At 48.2% G+C, this 21,627-nt stretch overlaps 1 protein-coding gene across 1 annotated transcript; it reads right to left on the minus strand.

Annotated features, from left to right (window-relative positions):
- Positions 1-3,022: 3,022 nt before the first annotated feature.
- On the minus strand, positions 3,023-13,741 carry Haus5 (HAUS augmin like complex subunit 5). The gene is made up of 19 exons (XM_050118961.1): positions 13,568-13,741; positions 12,867-12,929; positions 12,740-12,772; positions 12,580-12,604; positions 11,608-11,713; positions 11,369-11,528; positions 8,935-9,004; positions 8,762-8,844; positions 8,281-8,338; positions 8,005-8,126; positions 7,779-7,842; positions 7,569-7,699; positions 7,216-7,378; positions 6,493-6,573; positions 6,239-6,384; positions 5,839-5,950; positions 5,625-5,757; positions 3,459-3,591; positions 3,023-3,351 (listed from the first exon to the last, which is right to left on the minus strand). Exons 1-19 carry the CDS (start codon positions 13,687-13,689, stop codon positions 3,234-3,236), a joined length of 1,923 nt encoding a protein of 640 aa, XP_049974918.1. The 5' UTR covers positions 13,690-13,741; the 3' UTR covers positions 3,023-3,233.
- Positions 13,742-21,627: the final 7,886 nt, after the last annotated feature.

The raw sequence follows: 21,627 nt of genomic DNA on the forward strand, positions 1-21,627 counted from the left end.
AAAACCTCTAAATGGTTTACTGTGTGTTAAAAATATATGCTGGTTTGGGAGAGAAAAGAAGAAGGTTAAAGTCCTTAAAATAAAAAAAAAAAACCAGAGTAGCTGGGTGTGATGGTACACACCTTTAATCCCAACACTTGTGAGACAGAGGTAAACAGACCTCTGTGAGTTCAAGGTGTGGTAGCACACACCTTTAATCCCAGCACTTGGGAGGCAGAGACAGGTGGATCTCTGTGAGTTAAAAGACAGCCTGGTCTACAGAGGGAGTTCCAGGACAGCCAAAAATATACAGAGAACCTGTCTCAAAAAGTAAACATAAAAATAAAAGAAATAGAGGTTAAAGTAAAGCCACATAAATATGGAAAACACACAGAAAATCTGGATGCTGTATGTTATTATGCTTTCTTTGAATTGTTTGAATGCTGAGGAAGGAGCAACAGCTGCTAAAAGACATTTGCTTATAAATGCTGCTGAATTAATCTAAGATAGGTATTTTGAAAATACCTTGACATCAAAATTGAAGTCAAAAATATGTTACTTTGGAGAAGAGATTTTTCTTTTGTTTCCACAGGAAACGAGAGACTGTGGATTCATTCTGAGTAAAGAAAAATCAGGTTTGGTCAAGGAAGACCACCTGAGAATTCTCCGGTAGAACAGATGGTCCAGATGTCAGAGTTCTACATCCAGAACAGGTTCAAGACTCACAGGATACTTCAGTCAGGACTTGATCATAATTCAAAATTTTCTTTAGGTCCCCATAAGATTATCAGCGCCCCCAAACAGCAGGAAGTAGCCTGGAATACTATGCCCACATTCCCAAAAAATGGACTATGGATATTTTCCTTTGTTAAAAAAAAAAAAAAAGAGGGGGAAGTGGTGCAGGAGAATGGTCTATACTCTGTCAATTATGTTTTAAATAAATGCTGATTGGCCAGTAGCCAGACAGGAAATATAGGCAGAACAACCAGACAGGAAGTATAGGCAGGACAACCAGATAGGAAGTAGAGCCAGGAGGAAGCCCATTTCTCTGCAGTCCTGCCCAGACACACAAAAAGGAAGATGTGACTTGCCCCACCGAGAAAGGTACCCAGCCATGTGGCTAACATTGATAAGAATAATGAGTTAATATAAGTTATAAGAGTTAACAGGAGGGCTGGAGAGATGGCTCAGCGGTTAAGAGCATTGCTTCCTCTTCCAAAGGTCCTGAGTTCAATTCCCAGCAACCACATGGTGGCTCACAACCATCTGCAATGAGGTCTGGTGCCCTCTTCAGGCATACACACAGACAGAATATTGTATACATAATAAATAAATTAAAAAAAAAAAGTTAACAAGAAGCCTGAGCTAAGGGGCCAATCAGTTATAACTAATGCAGAATCTCTGTGTGATTTTTTTGGGGGGGCTAAATGGCTGTGGGAACTGGGCAGGACAGAAGCCCCAACAAGTAGCCCCTCATGTTTCACTCAGTAATACCACTTTTGGGTATATATCCAAAGAACGCACAATCATGCCACAAGGACATGTGCTCAACTATGTTCATTGTTTGTCATAGCCAGAACCTGGAAACTACCTAAATGCCCCTCAACTGAAGAATGGATAAGGAAAAAGTACATTTACACAATGGAGTACTACACAGCAGAAAAAAATGACATCTTGAATTTTGCAGGAAAATGGATGGAACTAGAAAACATTTTAAGTGAGATAACTCAGACCCAGAAAGACAATTATCACATGTACTCACTCATAAGTTGTTTTTATTTATTTTATTTTTTTAATATTTATTTATTATGTATACAATATTCTGTCTGTGCGTATGCCTGCAGGCCAGAAGAGGGCACCAGACCCCATACAGATGGTTGTGAGCCACCATGTGGTTGCTGGGAATTGAACTCAAGACCTTTGGAAGAGCAGGCAATGCTCTTAACCTCTGAGCCATTTCTCCAGCCCCATAAATGGTTTTTAAACATAAAGCAAAGAAAACCAGCCCACAAATCACAATCCCAGAGAACCTAGACAACAATGTGGACACTAAGAGAGACTTACATACATACAATCTACATGGGAAGTAGAAAGTAGAAAAAGACAAGATCTCCTGAGTAAATAAATTGAGAGCATGGGGACCTTGGGTTAGGATTGAAGGGGGGAGAGGAGAGGCAGGGAGGGGAACACAGAAAAATGTAGAGCTCAATAAAATCGATAAAATTTAAAAAAGAAAATCTAAAATATAAAATAAAAACTGTACAAACTGTAAAACTTGAGTTGGAGTCTGAGGTTCATGTTTGAACCCTTGGTCACCAAATGTTGGTGCTGTTTTGTGAGGTTGGTAAACCTTTGGGATCTGGGGTCTGGCTAGCTGGAGTGGGTTGCTGGCAGTGAGCCTTGGACGCTGTATTTCTCTGATCTCTACTCAGAACTCTGTCTCCAGATCCATTATGATCTAACCTAACAATTCCTTTAGCTCCCATTACCAGAGTTCCTTCAGCTGTCATGCAGTCCCTACCAGGATGCACGGTAGCCTCCAAATAAGCCGCTCTTGTGTTGTTTCCACCCACTGGCTTGTCAGTGTTTAGAAAAGAAATGAAGAGAACCTGGTAGCACAAACACTGAGTGTGGTGGTGGAGCAGCTGAAGGCCAGCCTGGGCTATATTCACAGACTGTATCAGAACAGAGCCTAGAAGAGAACAGGGCTCTATGCTGGCAGGCACTGTGCTCTGACATCGACTTGCAGCTGCCCCATCACCTTTTTAGCAAAGCTCCACCTTGGAAATCTCCCTCCAGCACCCTTGCCCTACTTAATGTCTCCATGGAAGTTAGGTTCTGCTGTACTACATTGTCATCACCTTGCCATCTGGCTAGTTCCCTCTCCTAGGTCACTGGGTCCCTGAAGGCAGGGGCTTTGGAAAGTGAAGCAGCCTCTGTAAGGTACCCCCTTTCTTTTGGCTTTAGTGGGAAGGGCAGAGGGAGAACTCAGAGGAAGCACAGAACGGCAGCCAGAGGGGAACTGAAGACTTGTGCCAAGACAACAGACAAAAGTGGGCAACTTTCTTTCAAATGCTTTATTGAAGGAGGTGAAGTTGGGGGGTTAAATACTATGTATTTTTAAGATAGGATCTCACTATGTAGCCTAGGCTGTCCTGGAACTTGCTGCGTAGCCCAGGCTGGCTGAGAAATCGACGGCAGTCCTATTTCCTCAGTCTCCTGGGCAAAGACAAAGTCTGCTCCTAGCTGCCTCTTCATTTGTATGGCTGCAGCAGTGCTCCCCGGGCCTGGGCCCAGCGCAGCTGCCACTGGGGCAGGGTCAGGCCTTGGCAGAGCTCCCCAGCGAGAGTGGCTTGGCCTGGCTGCTCCCACCTGGGGAAAGGAAGGGAGTCTGAGGAAAGTCTCATTCTCCAGACCCTCCCGTCAGTAGTTCAGGTTGTGAAACCAATCAGTTCCCCTTGCTCGAATGCCCCACTCACCAGTCCCCAACAATCCTCTGCAACTCAGGGATTTTCTCCAGTGCCCATTCCATCAGGTCCTCCAGCTTCTTCAGGGTCTGCCCCACGTCTTCTTTCTGCTCCTTCTCTTGGGATGCCTGGATCTGCAGCAGCTCTGGAGGTGACAGAGGGGAGGCAGCTTGGAGTCGTATGACTGAACAGAGCCTCATGCCCTATGCCCAGGGACCCCATCTTAAGGATGCCACCTTCAAGGCTGCAACCTGGACTTTCCTGCCTTCTACCTCATGGTCCACCAGTCAGACACACACTCAGTTGCCTCAGTTTTTCTCCTCTCTATGGCCTCTTTCCCAGGCTCCAGGCCTCACTCTTCATTCTTCTCACCTCCATGTTAGCTAGAAGCTTCTTCCTGAGTTTCTTCCTCTCCTTCCAGGCTCCCCAGTGCCCCCCAAGCAGAGTTCAGCCTCCTCCTGGTTTGCAACAGTTTGCATTTTGCGGTTCCTGTTCCCTTCTGGGGAACACCTGACCTAACTCCAGGGCACCCATGAAACACTATATTTTCGCTTGTTTCTCCTTTCTTTCTCTCCTCTCTCTCCCTTTCTCTCCCCTCCCTCCCTCTCTCTGTCTTGTAGACCAGACTGGCCTCAAATTTGTAGAGACCCTTCTGCTTCTAACTCCTGAGAACCAAGACTAAAGGTGTGTGCCACCACACCTAGCTCTTCCTTTTTTCTTTAGAGGCAAGGTCTAATGCAGTAGAGGCTAGCCTCAGACTTGCTATGTAGCTAAGGATGGTGTTGAGTCTTCCCATCCTCCTGCCTTTAAAACCTCCTGAGTACTGGGACGGTGTGTGCATGCATATTTATGTATGCTATGTTCATTTATTTTATGAGTTTTGCCTGCATGTATATATATACATCACATGTGTGCCTGGTGTCTGAAAAAGCCAGAAGATGGCTGGGCGGTGGTGGCACAAACCTTTAATCCCAGTACTCGGGAGGCAGAGGCAGGTGGAACTCTGTGAATTTGAGACCAGCCTGGTCTACAACAGCTAGTGCCAAGACAAGCTCCAAAGCTACAGAGAAACCCTGTCTTGAAAAACCAAAAAATAAAAGCCAGAAGATGGCATGAGGTCCCCTGGAACTGGCGTTACAGACAAGCAGCCTACTGAGTGCTACCTTCAACTCACCATCTTTCCCTCTGGGAAACATCCTTACCCCGTCTAGTATCCCATCCCTGGGCCCCTTCACCCTGCTCCAGCCTTTCACTCTTGCAGATGGGGAATGATGTGAATAGTGAATGGGCTCAGTTCCTCTCTATGACCAGATCAGAGCCCCACTGAGACGTAATGCAGAAAGCATCATGGTCACTGATTCCCTGTCTGTGACCTCCACATGACTCTTACATGTTCTTTATCTAGGCCTGCTGTCTCTGGGAATTCCCTGAGCTATAGGCTAGTGTGGTGTGGGCTGATACAGAAGCCTGGAGCTGGGACTCTGAGGGCTTGCTGATGAGCTGGCATGGGGGTTAGGGAGCCATGAGAACTAAGCCTGACTTCCTTCCGTTTCCTTTTCTCTCTCTCTCTCTCTCTTTTTTTTTTTTTCGAGACAGTTTCTCCGTAGCTTTGGAGTCTGTCCTGGCACTAGATCTTGTAGACCAGGTTGGCCTCGAACTCATAGAGATCCACCTGCCTCCACCTCCCTAGTGCTGGGATTAAAGGTGTGGGCCACCACTGCCTGGCTCTAAGCCTGATTTCTGCCAGATGAAGAGGGCAGGGAGCACAATTATTCTTTAGAGCAGAGGGACCCAAGAGTTGTTACAGGTACATTAAGAGTTCAGGGTGGAGGTGCAAAGCTATCATACCAGCATTTGGGCAGCTGAGGGAACAGACTGCTTTCCTGAGGCCAACTTAGACTACTTAGTCAGACCCTGTCTCAAGACACAACAACAGAATACACTCTGGGCCATCAAGGTGGCTCAGCAGGTAAAGGTGTTGGAAGCCAAGCCTAACTACCTGAGCTTGATCCCCAGAACTCGCTTGGTGGAGAGAACAGACTACAACAAGTTGTCCTCTGACTTTCACGCACGCGCGCACACACACACACACACACACAAAGAAACAAAGGCACACTCTGATGGCAAGCCCATGGTGGTGCAAACTGGAAGGAACACTGGATCTGAAAGACAAAGTACCCTTAGTAGATGGTCCCAGAGGCAGACTGGTCTTCACACGAAGGAGATTTCCTCCTCGGAGACTGCACTGGTCTTTGAGAAACAGAAGGTCTTGGCGGAGAGAGGCAGCCTTTGGAAGTAGTAGCTCGGTTGCCTGGGGTGGGGAAAGGTTGGTCATCTTGGCTGTAGAGTTGGGATTGGGATGGGCAGATAGGTCACAGGCATGGGCACTCACCTTCCCTACAGGCAGCCCCAACGTATGGCTCAGAGAGACAAGGCTGGAACCCTTTGGCGTAGTGGGGTGCAGTTGATAGATGGATGGTAGGATCCTGGATCGCGGCTTCAGCCTGGGAACAGCAATACAGCCCTAAGCACCTTGACTTCCAGAAGTTCTGGGGGGACAGGAACTTGGAGATGGGCCTAAGGACTGGGAGGCAGATTGAAGCTGATGATCTGGGGTGAAGTTTGGCAGTCTGGGGACCCTGGGCTACATTTGTGTGCACAGGCATGTGTGGAGGCCTGAGGCGGATGTCACGTGTCTTCTTAGTCACCTTTCTTTTCTGAGAGTGTGGCTCTCCCCTACCTGAACCCAGCTGAATGGTTTCGTCAGGGAAGATGGGGCTGGCCCCTCTCACCCTTTGGCATGGTACCACAGCAGGGGGCCCAGCAGAATGTGGGGCAGGTGTTGGGCCTCTTCCTTCAAATGGTGGAACAGCTCCTGGCTCTGTGGTGCCACTGCCTCTGAGGTGGGAACAACTTTCTGCTGAATCAGGGCCAGAACCTGTGGGATGGAGAACTTGAGTGGGGGGTCTGGGCCCACCCTCCCTGGGTGAGTGGGGTCTGGGCCACCCTCCCTCCCTAGCCAAGCCTTGCCCAACGCTCATCGCACCTCCTCTGGGCCCCGGATCAGCTGGGTCTTGATGACTGAGTTCTCCTTGATGAGCAGGCGGATGTGTTCCTGAGTCTCCTCCTGGGGAATCAGGAGGTCCATGATGCTAGCTTCCTGTTCTTCCCACTGCCCAGGGCAGACCGCCCCTTCTTACAGGGTACAGGACCTGAGTCTTCATGGGAATCTCACCCTGGGTCCCCTCCCCACATAGAGGTCCAACTCATTTGTTTGTTCATTACTCTTCTTCCTATACCTCAAAACTTTTTTTAGATTTATCTGTTTTTACTTTATGTGTATGGCTGTTTTGCCTGTATGGATGTCTATATACCATATGCATGCCTGATTCCCACAGAGGTTAAAAGAGGGCATTGGGTCCCCTGGAACTGAAGTCCCCATTATGAGCTGCCATGTAGGTGCTGGGAATTGAACCTAGATTGTCTGGGAAAACATCCAATATTCTTTTTTTTTGAGACAGGATTGCTCTGTGCAGCCTTGGCTGTCCTAGAAGTAACTCTGTAGACCAGGCTGGCCTCAAACTCACAAAGATCCACCTGCCTCTGCTTCTGAAGTGCTGGGATTGAAGGTGTGCGGCCCCACGGGCCTCTGTAGCCAGCACTCTTAACGCTCAACCGCTGAACTGTCCCTCAAGTCCTGGAGGCCCTGGTCTTGATCTCTAAGCCCCTGCACCTCCTCTCTGCCCCTCCCGCAGGACCGGCATCTCACCACTAGCTGACGCCACTGCAGGATCCGCTGATGCTTGGCCTGCAGCTCCCGAAGCAGAAGTTGCCGGTGCCCAACCGCATTCCCCAGTTCCTGGCTCTGGGCTTGATGAGCCTTGAGCTCTGCCCGCAGGCCACTATACCTAAGCCCCAGCAGCAGCATCTTCCTGGGGTGGGGGTGGGGAGACAGTGAAAGAGAGCAAAGAGACTGGCAGTCACGGGGGGGGGGGGGGGGGGTACATGAAGAACCCCACGGGAAACAAGCACCAGGGAAGGAAATGAGGGGGCCCTAGGGTAGCTGACATCCAGGATCCCCAGCCTCTTGGGAGAGGGCCTCTGCTGAGGGAGCCTCCTTACCTCTCACTGGGTCCCAGGGCGTGTCTCTCCACCTCCTCCACTAGGCTTTGGAGGCGGCCAGTCAGGTCCTGCCACTCGCTCAGGAGCACACCCCTCTGGGTAAGGAGGGCACCTACAGCCTGCCAGCCCTCCTGGAGGAACAAGGTCTGTGTGGGCTTGGTCCATGGGCAGAATGGTTCAGTGGGACTTAGGAGAGTGCCCCAGGGTTACCTGGATGAGATGAGCAGAGGGTGGCATGGCCTGGCTAGAGTTCGATGGGTCCGGTGCCTGGGCTCTGGGATGGGGACAGAACAGCTGAGGGAGCACCCTTTATTTTTGTCGTGATGGGTGTGGGTCATCAATATCGGCCTTCCCCTCCCCTGCTGTTGGCTGGCATTCAGTTCCAGCCCGTTTGCAGGATGCTGCCTGCGCCTGGCTATAGGAGCTCACTGCACACCTGCACAGCTCTTCTTCCTTGAGTCCATCCCTACACTGGGACCGAATCTCCGTCTCCCGCTCTGCAGCCAGGTACTTCAAGGCGGCCAAGATGTGGCCTGCAGGGTGGTTTCTTAGCAGTGTCTGGTAGGGACAAGTGGGAAATCAGGGCAGGATGGTGGTACAGGGATGTGAGCTAGGTCTGTGGGGAAACAACTCATGGCTAGACGTTTAGGGGTTGGAAGTTTCATGGGGGAGCAGGAGGAAGTACCCTTTCCCAAGAGCCCAGCCCTCTCACCTCAACTGAGGTCAGCCACTGTTGATGGGAACTTCCGAAGTGGTCATCACGGGGGCTTCTGTGGATTTGGGTAAGGGGACAAAGGATGTTGTAGGACACATCGGTTACCCTCCAATTATCACCACTACCTGTAAGTAGGAGCTATGGTTGTCCCCATTGTACAGATGAGGAAATCCAGTCCTTACATGCCCGTTTCCTCACCAGAGCCCCAGCTACATAAGGGCTTCCTCTGAGTCCTAGAGCCTCAGGCATTCCTGCTCCAAACAGCCCTGGTCCAGAGAAAAACACGCTCATAGGGCTAGTCACCCTGAATGTCATTGGCTAAACGGATTGGGATGTCGCTGTCTACGGTGGATCTGCATCTTCATCCCGCCCTCGGGACATACTCCAGAAATCCAGTCTTGAGTAATTTACAAACCAGCAATCTCCTGGCCCTCATGCCCACAGCCTTCCCTGGGTGCTGGAGCCTGGCAACACTCACGGGATGTTGCCTCCCCTGGCCTTGGGAATGAGAAGGTTCTGCAGGAACTGAGTCCGGAGTGAGCACGCTGTCCGGACATCACGCTAGAGGGAAGAGGATGAGGCAAGAGTGGGTTCCAGGCCTCGGCTTGATCCCTGACGCCTCATAGCTCCCACCCAGCCCCGGACTCTCACCAACACCTCGGGCTCTAGGGCTGGGGCTGTTGACGCCAGAGGTCCAAAGGTCACGTCCACTTTGGCTTTTCTGGAAGGAAGCATGTAGTTGGGATGGGGTCCTAGGGACAGCAGGTGTCTGTGCCCCCCTTCCCCCTGCCTGGATCTCATAGGCTGGCTCTCAGATTAGGGCCACTGTCATCTCCTATACTAGCCTCCTCATTGGTCTACCTATTCCTGTCCCCTCTGGTCTGACCTTAGCGGTCAGCAACCCTGCTAAAATCTGGGGAAAGTCAGGCCAGTGCCTGAGAGTCTAGCCAGTGATTTTCAACCCTCCGAACACTGTGACCCTCTAATACAGCTCCTCATACTGTGATGACCCCCAACCATACGGTTATTTTCATTGCTACTTCATAACTGTAATTTTGCTACTGTTATGAAAATATCTTTGCTTTCCAATTGCCTCAGGTGACCACTGTGAAAAGGTCTTCCGACGTACGGGAGTCGCGACCCACAGGTTAAGAACTGGATTCTAGCACTCAGGAGGTTGAGACAGAGAGATCACTGAAAGTCTGAAGTCAACCTGGGCTACACAGTGAGCTGTCAGCAGGTGATGGGGACTGAACCCAGATCCTGTGAAAGAGCAACCAGTGCTCTTAACCTCCGAGTCTTCTCTCCAGCCCCCTGGGCTACATAGGAAGTTCCAGGCCAGCCAGCCTAAACTACTGTCTCAAAACAATAACAAGGAAAACTTGACTTGGCTGGGCCTGGCACAGGCCTATCCTCCCAGTGCCATGGAAAGCTGGCACAGCTGCTATGCTTACAAAGTCAGGTTAGGCCACTCTAGGTAACTTAGTAAGACTTCATCTCAAATTTTATAGAAAGTAAAAAAAGGCAAGTTGGAGCCGTAAAAATGGCTTCTGGTTAAGACCACATATTGCTCCTGCACAGGCCCTGGGTCTGGTTCCCAGCACTCGTATTCAGTGGCTCACAACTGCCTGTAAATCCCGGTCCAGAGGATCTGATGCCTTCAAGCCTCCATGGGCACTAGCATGCGTGTGGTGCACATAAACTCACATACACACACACATAAGTAAAAACAATAAATGTATCTTCAAACAAACAAGCAAAAGGGCAAGGGTTGGGCAGGGTGGTGCACATCTTTAATCCCAGCACTTGGGAGACAGAGGCAAATGGTTCTTTGGGGCCAGCCTGCTCTACATAGACCCTGTCTAAAACAAAGTAAACAAACAAACAAAGGGCAAGGGGTGTAGCTCAGTAGTAAAGTGCTTGTTTAGTACATGTGAGGTCTGAGGTTTAATGCAGAGCACCACAGCTACACGGGAGGGAGAGATGGGGCAGAGGTTAAGAGCACTGGCTACTCTTCCAGAGGAGCTGGGTTCGATTCCCAGCACCCACATGGTAGCTTTTAGTTTCAGGGGAGCCAAAGCCCTTTTCTGGCTTCTGAGGACACTAGGCATACATATGGTGCACAGATATACATACTGGCAAAAAACCTACATATGTAAAAGAAATAAAAACAAAAACATTTACTCTTAAACAAAACACCACCCTCATGAGACCTAGGGAGTATCATGGCACTATTCCAAACCCTCCCCAATATGACTCTTCCCTATCACGCTCAGAGCAGCTGGCAGACATCTGAGCACTCTCCATGATTCCAACTAACCTCTTTTTTTAGACATTTATTAGTGTATTTTATGTATACGTGTGCTGTATTCATGCACACTAGAAGGAGGAATCTTATCCCATTACTGATAGTTGCTGGGAATTGAACTCAGGACCTCTGGAAGAACACTCAAGTGCTCTTAACCATCTCTCCAGCCCCCCCTAATTCTTATACTAACTAGAGAGGTTGAAAATTAATGCCATTCCATAGATCTTAGAAACAGAGGCACAGAGAATACTTGGCCCAAGATCATGTGGTTCTAAGCAGCCAGGCCAGGACGCCTGCTGTTTCAGAGAGGAACTGCAGAGACTCCATGGCTTTTCCCCACTCCCACTCCACCTCCTCACACGTCCCTCTGGCCAGCAAGGCTTGGGCTGCACTATCTCCAGGCTGTCCATTTCCCAAGCTGAGCTCTGGCCTATAAGCTAGCTATGGGGACTCCTTCCCCTTTGTCATAGGATCCTTCACAGAATTTATCTCTTCCTGAAACTGTGATCTATTTCCTAGGTGACCATCTGCCTTCTATGTAGCAGGCCATCCGCTCTGGAGGATGGGGACCTAGGTTTGTGTATTCGGTTGTTTCCTCAAAGCCAGTGTTCTAAATGTCTAATTGGCACCAGATCAGGTGCCCAAGGTAGAACTCCCTACCCGGTGGCCCTTATGTAACAGTTGCAAGGTCAGAATTCCAGAATCAGGAAGGGAGCAGGCAGAGTGCTGGGGTCTCTGAGGGTAATGTCTAACCTCCCTGGGGAGGCCGAGCCCCACCTTTGCATGTCCTGCAGGTGACTGGTCTGATTCTGCAGCTTCTGCATGGGGTCCTGCAGCCCACGCTGCTGTCTTTGCACAGCTCTGGCTTGGGCCTTGAGGAGAAGAGCTCGATGCTGGGTCTCTTTCATGCTCTGCAGCTCCTGCGCCATGGCCATGTCTGTGGGACGAGCAGAGGCGGCTGTCAGTACCTCCCTCACCCAGGGTTTATTGCCCACTTGGCTGGCCCCACGAGTCACCCTGAGCCTCAGTCTCTAGATCCATCAGCTCCAGGTTCTGATCTAGTCCTTGGATCTCGGCACGCAGGCGGGCCACAGTGGCTTCCAGCTCCAGCTTCTGATGGACCTTGTGGGGTCAGGTAGAAGGTCAGAAGGTTAGATGCTAGGATTCACAGGGGCGGACCCTGGCTGGACTACCTTCCGGGTAGCACCAGGCTCTTCTCCTGGGAGGTGAATGACACAGAAGCACCAAGAGTCTCTCTGACTCTCCCTCTCCTGGGATGACCTCTCCATCTTTTTGGTTTTCTGTGTGGTGACTTCCACATCTGTCAGAGGCTTTTTCTTATTTTTTATTTTTATTGAGACAGGGTTTTGTTGTATAACTAGCTCAGACTGGTCTTAAACTCACAGTCCTCTTGCTTAAGCTTCTAAATGCTGGAATAAAAGGCAAGTACCACCACGCCCAGCTCTGTCTTAAGTCTTTAATGTAAGTGTGGCACACATCACATGCATATAGGCACCAGTGGAGGCCAGATGTCAGAGCCCCTAGAACTGAAATCATGGTTGTTAGCCATCTGCTCTGGATGCTGGGATCTGAATTGGGGTCCTCTTCAAGAGTCGCAAGTATCCTTAACTGTTGAGCCTCCTCCTAGTCTTGACTGCTTCCCTGTGTCCCTTAGCAGCTTCCAAACCTGTCTTTTCCTCATTGTTGTTTTTCGTTAAATTCAGCACCTGCCCTTTAAGCAACTGCCATCTTAACTAGCAGTTGCAGCTCGCAGCTACCAGTAGTGGTTTGGCCACACTGATCGTAGTTCCCTACACTACCCAGCTGGTGCCTGGCTTCCCCTGGACTACAGCCCCTGGGAGCACAAAGGCCTAGGCTGTTCTGTGGACATAGTGTCCCTGACGTATCCAGCACATCCAGTGCCTAGAGCGAAATACTTGTAAGCTCTTTTTTGGTTGAAAGAAACTCTTACAGCAGAGGTCTCTCACCTTTGGATTGTCCTGATGGCCATACCTAAAGAAATGAGACTGGAGTTAGAGGAGATGGCTGGGGCTTTCAGAGTAGAAGGCAAGAAGCAGAGGCTGTGGACGCGGGCATGGTTAGACAGGATTGGGGACGATAGTTAGGATGACTTGAAGAAGCAGTTACCAGAGGAGGTTTCCCCGGATCGTCTTGATACTCCTGCATGGGAAAGCCGGAGGGAGAGGAGATGCTGAAGGCCTTACCCAGGCCTTCCCCCCTTTGCAACCCCCTCTCTTGCAGCAGCTTGGCTTACCTCTGATTACGTACACGCTGCAGGACGAAGGCCCAGATGTCAGACCCCTGACCCAGACACAGCCTGAGAAGACACAGCAGAAGGTATCTCAGGGCATCACCCAGGAGGAGGACCCTCCGCCATTCCCACAGTTAGGCGGAACGGTCCTGGGAAAAGAGGCAGGTGCTCCTGGGGGTGAGCGGGTGTCACTGAAAGGGTGGGTGTCTCACTGTGTGTGAGGCTATTCTCATGCCACAATGAGGGTTAGCCGTAGTCACTTCCAGAGGTGAATGTAAGAGGAAATGACCTTTCATAACAGGGTCATTCTTCCTACAGATTCGGTCCCCAATAGGACGGCTACTGCTAACAATGTAGTGTCATCTTTGCGTGCGGGGAGAGCGGTAAAGGCGAGGTGCTGCAGGGTCCGCCTTACTCTGCAGATCCTATTTCCACATTGGGGGTAGGAAGGGCTCCACTAACGCTTGAACTATGACCACAGGTGTCAGGAATCCTGTTTTGTGCGGCGCGACAGGAATTACTTGGGGGTCCTCATTCAACTCTAAGATTATTATTATTATTATTTTTGGAGAGACCACTCTGGGTGGGGAGCCCTCAGTTACGGGTGTATGCGTGTGTGTCTCTCATCCTCTAGGAGGGTAGGGGATCTCACTCCAGGAGGCTAATTCTAGGATGGGGCGTCCTTACTCCAGGAGCGGCCTCACCTGCGCAGCGTCGACTCCCCAGGGCGGGCTGCTTGGGGCACCTCCATCTCTTCTGCAGCCCAGCAACTAAGTTCCCGCGCTTTCGGCGTTTGGTCCATGGCTGTCAGAGAGCTCAGCTGCATTCGCAGCTTCCCGCACTCCCTTCAAGTATGGCGCCCGCCTATGATGTCACGAGCGCGACGCCTGGACGTCTCCCGTTACCAAGCCGCCTGCAGATCCCTGCTTCCAGGTCTTAGAGCAAGGCGGCTTTCTATAGTGCCTCTTCAAGCTCGCGTGTCGCTTCCACTGAGTGACAATGAAAAGGACAGGTTGGGATACACGCGCCCGCTTGCTCTCCTTTGTTCTTTCACTCACTGTAAGAGGTAAAAGGTCCTGAAGGTTTCACCTTATTTTCTTGCACGCCAAGAGGATGAGTGTCAGGTTCCAAGAAGTTGCTTCTCCCCAAGTTTGTTCGTGTTGACGAAAGCCAGCATTCCCTCGGGGACTTAAAAAAGATAGCTCCTGGTCGGATGGTGGTGGCGAACGCCTTTGATCCTAGCACTCGGTAGGCAGAGGCAGGAGGATCTCTGTGAGTTCTACAAAGCGAGTTCCAGGACAGCCAGGACTGTTACACAGAAAAACCCTGTCTCAAAAAACAAAACAGTTCCTACTTGCTAAAAGGAGTCATTTCCCTAATCTTTGGCAAAGGGACACATGGTTCTCCCATTAACCTATGCCTGTGGTGGTTATTAGCATGTCAGGGTGTGTGCTAGCCTCTAGCCTCAGAGTCCCTCCTAGCAAGCACCAGTTCCAGAGTCATTCTGGCTGGCATACGGGACCTCCTACCCGTACTCTCTCCAGCCCCTGAGTTTCCCTTCCCTTCCCCCAGCTTCTGATTCCCATAGAACTCAGCATTTGGGCTACTTGTCCTCTTGGTCCCTTCTCTCCTCTCTTCTCTTCCTCTCTCGCTCTCTTCCCCTCTCTCTCCTCTCATGGTCAGGTCTATTTTGCTGGCCATGTTCAGTCTGTTTTCCCTATCTTATCTGAAAAGATTCTGCTTTCCATAAGCCTCTCCACCGATGCAGCAATTCAAATCAGACCAAATCAAACCGAATTATAAAAGGCTCAGGTTTAATGGATAAAATGCTCCTGGATGACTTCCAGCCCCCCATCCCTACCCCAAGAGAGGAACAGGGAAGAGATACTGAAAAACCACGTGTCTGTTTTCTGAGGGGCAGTTTAAATACCCTGTGGGAGTCGGCTCGAGCATCTGTGGAGGAGCTTTGTTTGGTGGGCTTCTGAGATGAGGCAGGGTTTGGGGAGAGAGAGATGGGGGAGGAGGATCGAGGTGGAGCTTCCTCCAGAACATCCATTATCTACAATAAAACCCTTCTCACCATACCCAGGAGTGGTCCTGTCTTCATTTTCATTCACTGAGAACCAAATGAGGAAAGACAATGAACTTAATGTTTATTTTATTAATGTTTAATTTAACTTACTTTTACATATATTTTAAGATATGTTTAATTTTATTTTATGAGTATCGGTGTTTTGCTTGCATGCAGTATGTGCAGGGTCAGAAGAGGGTGTCAGAGTCCCTGAAATTGGAGTTACAGATGGTTGTTAGCTGCCATGTGGTTGAGGGGAATCAAACTACGAGTTTCTGAAAGAGGAGCCAGTGTTCTTAACAAAAAACTGAGCCATCTTCCCAGCCTTATCCATTTTCTTGAGGAAGGGTCTATGTAGGCCAGGTTGGGTTAGAACTTGTGATCTTTCTTCCTCAGCCTCCCAAATTCTGGGATGAGCTTCTGAGGTGGGATGCCCCTCTGTATGCTGTGATTATGTTTTTTTTTTTTTTCAAATTACCATTGGCTAATAAAGAAGCTGATCTGGCCAATAGCTAGGTAGAATAGAGCCAGGCAGGAAATCCAAACAGAGATACAGGGAGAAAAAAAGTAGAGTCAGGGAGACACCAGCAGCCGCTGGAGAAGCAAGATGTGAGGTAACAAGCCATGAGCCTCATGGTAAAATATAGAATAATAGAAATTGGTTAATTTAAGTTGTGAGAGCTAGTTAATAATAAGCCTGAGCTAATAGGTCAAACCATTTGTAATTAATATTAAGCCTCAAAGGAACTGGGGATGGGAGCAAAACCTCCAGTTACAAGCTACTGATGTTTGGTGTTGTGGAATATTAAGATGTGTTCCATTCATTTATGCTATGGAACATTTGTTTAATGATGTAAAGATGTGTTGTATTCTTTTATATTGCATTTGTTTAACTCTGTGAAGCTGTGTTACTTTGCCTGCTTACAACACCTGATTGGTCTAATAAAAAGCTGAATGGCCAATAGCAAGGCAGGAAAAATAGCCAGGGCTTCCAGGCAGAGAGAATAAATAGGAGGAAAACATCTAGACTTGAGAGCAGAATGGGAGGAGCAAGTAGTGAGAAAAGATGGAGAGGAGGATGCTAGGGGCCACACACCCAGCCACCCAGTCACACAGTGAGCCACAGAATAAGAAGGAAAGAAAAATGCACAGAATAAAGGAAGGTAAAAAGCCCAGAGGCAAAACAAAGTTAAAGAGAAAAAGGATAAGTTAGAAAAGCTGGTTAGAAACAAGCCAAGATAAGGCCAGTATTCATAAGTAACAATAAGTCTTCATGTTGGAAGCTCCCCTTGACCTCACTCACCCCTCCTCATTCTATGTTCCCCTTTCTCAGAAAGCCTGCCAAGCAAGCTGCTCAAGACCACGCCTACAGGGTATTTAAGCAACAGTCGCCAGCCCTGCCATGTGATTTCTCCTCCCCTCCACCTCACTTCTGGGGTTCTTGAGAGTCACCCAGTGGTGCTTTGCTCCTTAAACCTGGACTTTAATTTGGCTTAATCTGGCTCATTGTGTCGGTGGAGAAACCCACTACTGGGAATACAAATACTGATCAAAAACCAACTACAGTTTGGTTCCAAAAGCAGAGTCTTTTTAAAAATACACTTTAATTGATATTTATTGAGCTCTACATTTTTCTATGCTCCCTCCCTGCCTTTCCCCTCCCCCCTTCAATTCTTCCCCAAGGTCCCCATGCTCCCAATTTACTCAGGAGATCTTGTCTTTTTCTACTTTCTACTTCCCATGTAGATTAGATCTATGTATGTCTCTCTTAGTGTCCGCATTGTTGTCTAAGTTCTCTGGGATTGTGGTTTGTAGGCTGGCTTTCTTTGCTTTATGTTTAAATACCACCTATGAGTGAGTACACGTGATAATTGTCTTTCTGTGTCTGGGTTACCTCACTCAAAATAATGTTTTCTAGTTCCATCTATTTTCCTGCAAAATTTAAGATGTCATTATTTTTTTTTCTGCTGTGTAGTACTCTATTGTGTAAATGTACATTTTCCTTATCCATTCTTTGGTCGAGGGGCATTTAGGTTGTTTCCAGGTTCTGGCTATGACAAACAAAGCTGCTATGAACATAGTTGAGCACATGTCCTTGTGCCACGATTGAGCATCCTTTGGATATATACCCCAAAGTGGTATTTCTGGGTCTTGAGGAAGGTTGTTTCCTAATTTTCTGAGAAATCACCACACTGACATCCAAAGGGGTTGTACCAGCTTGCATTCCCACCAGCAATGCAGAAGTGTTCCCTTTTCCCCACAACCTCTCCACCATAAGTTGTCATCAGTGTTTTTGATCTTGGCCATTTTTACAGGTATAAGATAGAATCTCAGATTTGTTTTGATTTGCATTTCTCTGATGACTAAGGATGTTGAACATTTCCTTAAGTGTCTTTCAGCCATTTTAGATTCCTTTGTTGAGAGTTCTCTGTTTAGGTCTGTACTGTATTTTTTATTGGATTATGTGATCTTTTGGTGTCCAATTTCTTGAGTTCTTTGTATATTTTGGAGATCAGACCTCTGTCTGATATGGGGTTAGTGAAGATCTTTTCCCATTCTGTAGGCTGTCGTTTTGTCTTGTTGACTGTGTCCTTTGCTTTACAGAAGCTTTTCAGTTTCAGGAGGTCCCATTTATTAATTGTTTCTCTCAGTGTCTGTGCTCCTGAGGTTCTATTTAGGAAGTGGTTCCCTGTGCCAATGCGTACAAGTGTACTTCCCACTTTCTCTTCTATAAGGTTCAGTGTGGCTGGCTTTATGTTGAGGTCTTTGATCCATTTGGACTTGAGTTTTGTGTATGGTGATAGATATGGGTCTATTTTCATTCTTCTACATGTTGATATCCAGTTATGCCAGCACCACTTGTTAAATATGCTTTCTTTCTTCCATTTGATATTTTTTGCTTCTTTATCAAAGATCAGGTGTTCAAAGATGTGTGGATTGGTATCCGGGTCTTCTATATGGTTCCATTGGGCCTCCTGTCTGTTCTTATGGCAATACCAGGCTGTTTCAGTACTGTAGCTCTGTAGTAGAGTTTGAAGTCAGGGCTTGTGATGCCTCCAGAAGTTCTTTTATTGTACAGGATTGTTTTGGCTATCCTGGGTTTTTGCTTTTCCATATGAAGTTGAGTACCATTCTTTCGAGGTCTTTGAGGAATTTTGCTGGGGTTTTGATGGGCATTGTGTTGAATCTGTGAGTCTTGTGTCTGAGTGGAGAATAAAAGACCGAAAGCTTGGCCCATATATCTTCTTGGTATGTAGTCTTCTGGGCATTGTTTTTCATTTTAAAATTCTTTAAATATATTATTAATGTGTATATGTGTCCTGTGCCAGCCAGAGGATGACACCGTAGAAGCAGCTTTTGCCATCCCCATTTCCATGGATCCAGGGATTGACTCTTTTCAGGCTTGCACAGCAAACAAAGTCCTTTACTGGTTGGTCCATCTTTACTTCACTTGCCCAGATTTTACTCTTTGACTTTTACAAACCTGACTGTGCTCCATGATGCTGGTGGTACTGTGAGGAGAGAGGTGCACTCAGACCTCAGTGTGGAGAGCTCACAATTCAACGGGGCAGGGAGGAAGTGTTTCATGGGGTGGGGATGTTAAAAAAATAAGCAGTAGGGTTGAGTCATTTTGGGATAGAGGTCTGCAGGATGCCTTGGGCATGTGCGGAGTTTTATTTTAACTGTGTAAAGGTGCTACATTTGTTTCTGCTGCTTTTGTTAATGATGCAAAGACATGTTACATTTGTTTGGTTAAATGAAATTAACCTGGAGTCAGGATGTTCAGCAACTAGCTGACAGGAAGTCATAGGGAGAAACTAAGGGTTGTAAGGGTTCTTTCGAAGGGACTGAGCAGGACACGCCTTTTTTGGGAGGCTTGAGCAAGGAAAGGTTAGCTACTTGCTATTTAGCCTCTATGAGCCAGCAGGATTTCACCTCAACTTTTGAATTCCGAGTTCTACAGAAGGGTAGAGATTTAGATAAAGTTTCCTTTAGCAGCCGCCTGGAGCCGGTGCCTAAGGGAACAGAGTTCCTGCCTGGTTGTTGCCCCTGCAGTTGAACTGCTGCTGGCAGTTGCAGAGTTGCAATAGCCAGTTTGGACAGCAATTGCTTAAGGTGCAGTCACCATATTGAATGCAATACAACATTGGGAAGTGTGAGTTCTGGAGAGCCCCACGTGTCTAGGACAGATCTGATGTGCTGTGGGAGTGGGTGTGAGGCCCAGAGCAGAGGGATAGTCAGTCTCAGGCAGGATTCTGAAAAGGCAGGATTCTGAAAAACCGGCAACTTTTCGGGAGCATCAGGACACCCAGAGGAGCTCTAGTCCTAAACTGAACCTTGCCCTCTGCTCTGCCCCCACCTCACCAGGTCCAAAAGACTCCTGACAGCTCCCCACCACAAAGTCAGCACAGTAGTGAAGCAACCAGCTGGCCCAGGGCGTGGCCAGGATCCCAGCTTTCTCAGGACCCCAAGATTTTGATACCCACAAATCAGCAGGAAGCGGTCTTGAGAACTGGATGCCCTCATTCCTTTAAGATGTCACGCCTAACTTCTGCCTTTCTATGATAAGAGAGAGACGGGAATGTTATGAGTATGCTGGCCTTCCCTGCAGCACCCTGTCCCTTTAAGAGACAAGCGCCATCCACTCCCAATCTCTCCTTTCTCATGAGGCAAGCTGTTCTCCACTCTCACACACACCCACTTCTGAAGAGGCAGCTCTCTGCCTCTCCTGCTCCTCTTTTCTCTCTTCTCTCTTCTTCTCTCTCTCCTTCTTTCTCTGTTTCTCTATGTATCTCTCCCTTCGTCCCCTCAACCCTCCCAAACCTTCCCAAAACCCTCTTCCTAAATAAAATTTCATACTCCCAAGCTCTTTCTGCATGGCGTGCATGTTTGTCTGTCCCTTACCTGTGGCGGTCTCCCACCCGCAGTGGGACCTGACAGGGTTATTCTTGCCATATCTTTCGTTCACACTTCAGCTCCAAATACTTTGCTCACTGAGTCATCTCCCTAAGTTTCCCTCTTTTTTTCTCGGGTAGCCCAGACTGTGTTTCTACTTACTTTGTAGCTAAGGCTAGCCTTGAATCCTCTGGCTGCACAAGTGTAAATTTGGATCCCCAAACCCATGTAGAAAGCCAGGGTTGTGGTCTGTCTGTAATCCTAGAACCTAGGGGACTGTGAGTGGATTCTGGGAGTTCACTAGGCTAGTCTAGTCTAGTCCAAATGGCGAGCTCCAAGTTCAGTGAGAGACCTTGTCTTAAAATGATAAGGTGGCCAGGCGGTGGTGGAGCACGCCTTTAATCCCAGCACTTGGGAGGCAGAGGCAGGCAGATCTCTGTGAGTTCGAGACCAGCCCTGGTCTACAAGAGCTAGTTCCAGGACAGGCTCCAAAAGCTACAGAGAAACCCTGTCTCATAAAACAAAACAAAACAAAAACAAACAAACAAAGCTAAGGTGATAGAGAGTGATAGAGGCAGGTATTGGCCTAATGTTGACCTCTTACCTCCAAACACTTCCCGGCAGGCACACTTAGGCACAAAGACACACATCCCAACAGGCGAGGTAAAAAGGATGAAATAGCTGCTAGCTACCAACAGGTGGCACTGTTGCTCGCCTACTGTTCAAATCACAGCCGCCCTGTTTTCTTGTTGGGGCTCCTTAGCTGACTCAAGTTATGACCTACATTACCGCTTCCCGTTTTTTGTGTGCTTCATTCTTCATAGTACAAAAGTGGATGGAGTCTAAAAGATTAATATTCGGAAGCTGCAAAGAGGTTTGCCTCCTCTTGCCCTTCTCCCTCCCCCCACCAAGGTTTCTCTATGTAGCTCTGACTGTCCTGGAACTCCCTCTGTAGACCAGGCTGGCCTTGAACTCACGCATCTGCCTCCTGAGTGCTGGGATTAAAAACATCCCCAGAGTGCCCAGCTCAAGACTTATATTTATTTTTATTTTTAAAATTTATGTGTATGAATGTGTGTCTGCGTGTATGCCAATTGTGTGTGGTATCGGTGGAGGCCAGAAGAGGTCAGTTGGAGTTATAGGCAGTTATGAGCCACCTGACATGGGCACTGCGAACTGAGCTCTGGTCCTCTGCAAAAGCAGGAAGTGTTCTTAAACATTATCATCTATCTATCTATCTATCTATCTATCTATCTATCTATCTATCTATCTATCTATCGTCTATCTATGGTGTGTGCATGAGTGCGTGCATGTGTTTGTGTGTAGACAGGGTCTCAGACTTATCCCAGGCTGACTTCAAACTGATTTTGCTGAGTACGGATTACAAGTATGCCCAACCGCCCTCAGGTTTTGCACTGCTGGGGCTCGAACCCAAGACTTCATGCTTGCTAGGGCAGCTACATTCCCTAGCACTATGAAATGCATTGTTATTCTTTGAAATATTGCCCTTTGTCTGGTAGAAGGAAGAGCTTCCTGATTTCTTGATTTTTTTTTTTTTTTGTTGATATCTTCTTTTTGAGACAAGGTCTCATTTATAAAGCCCAGGCTGGCCTTGAAATCTCTCTTCTTTAGTTTCTGCCTTCTGAATTCTGGGATTACAGAGTTCTTCTTCTTCTTCTTTCTTCTTTTTCTTCTTCTTCTTCTTCTTCTTCTTCTTCTTCTTCTTCTTCTTCTTCTTCTTCTTCTTCCTCCTCCTCCTCCTCCTCCTCCTCCTCCTCCTCCTCCTCCTCCTCCTCC

The sequence above is a fragment of the Alexandromys fortis genome, unplaced genomic scaffold (assembly GCF_014885135.2).
Source record: "Alexandromys fortis isolate MF-2015 unplaced genomic scaffold, M_Fortis_MF-2015_v1.1 scaffold_140, whole genome shotgun sequence".
Classification (NCBI taxonomy): domain Eukaryota; kingdom Metazoa; phylum Chordata; class Mammalia; order Rodentia; family Cricetidae; genus Alexandromys; species Alexandromys fortis.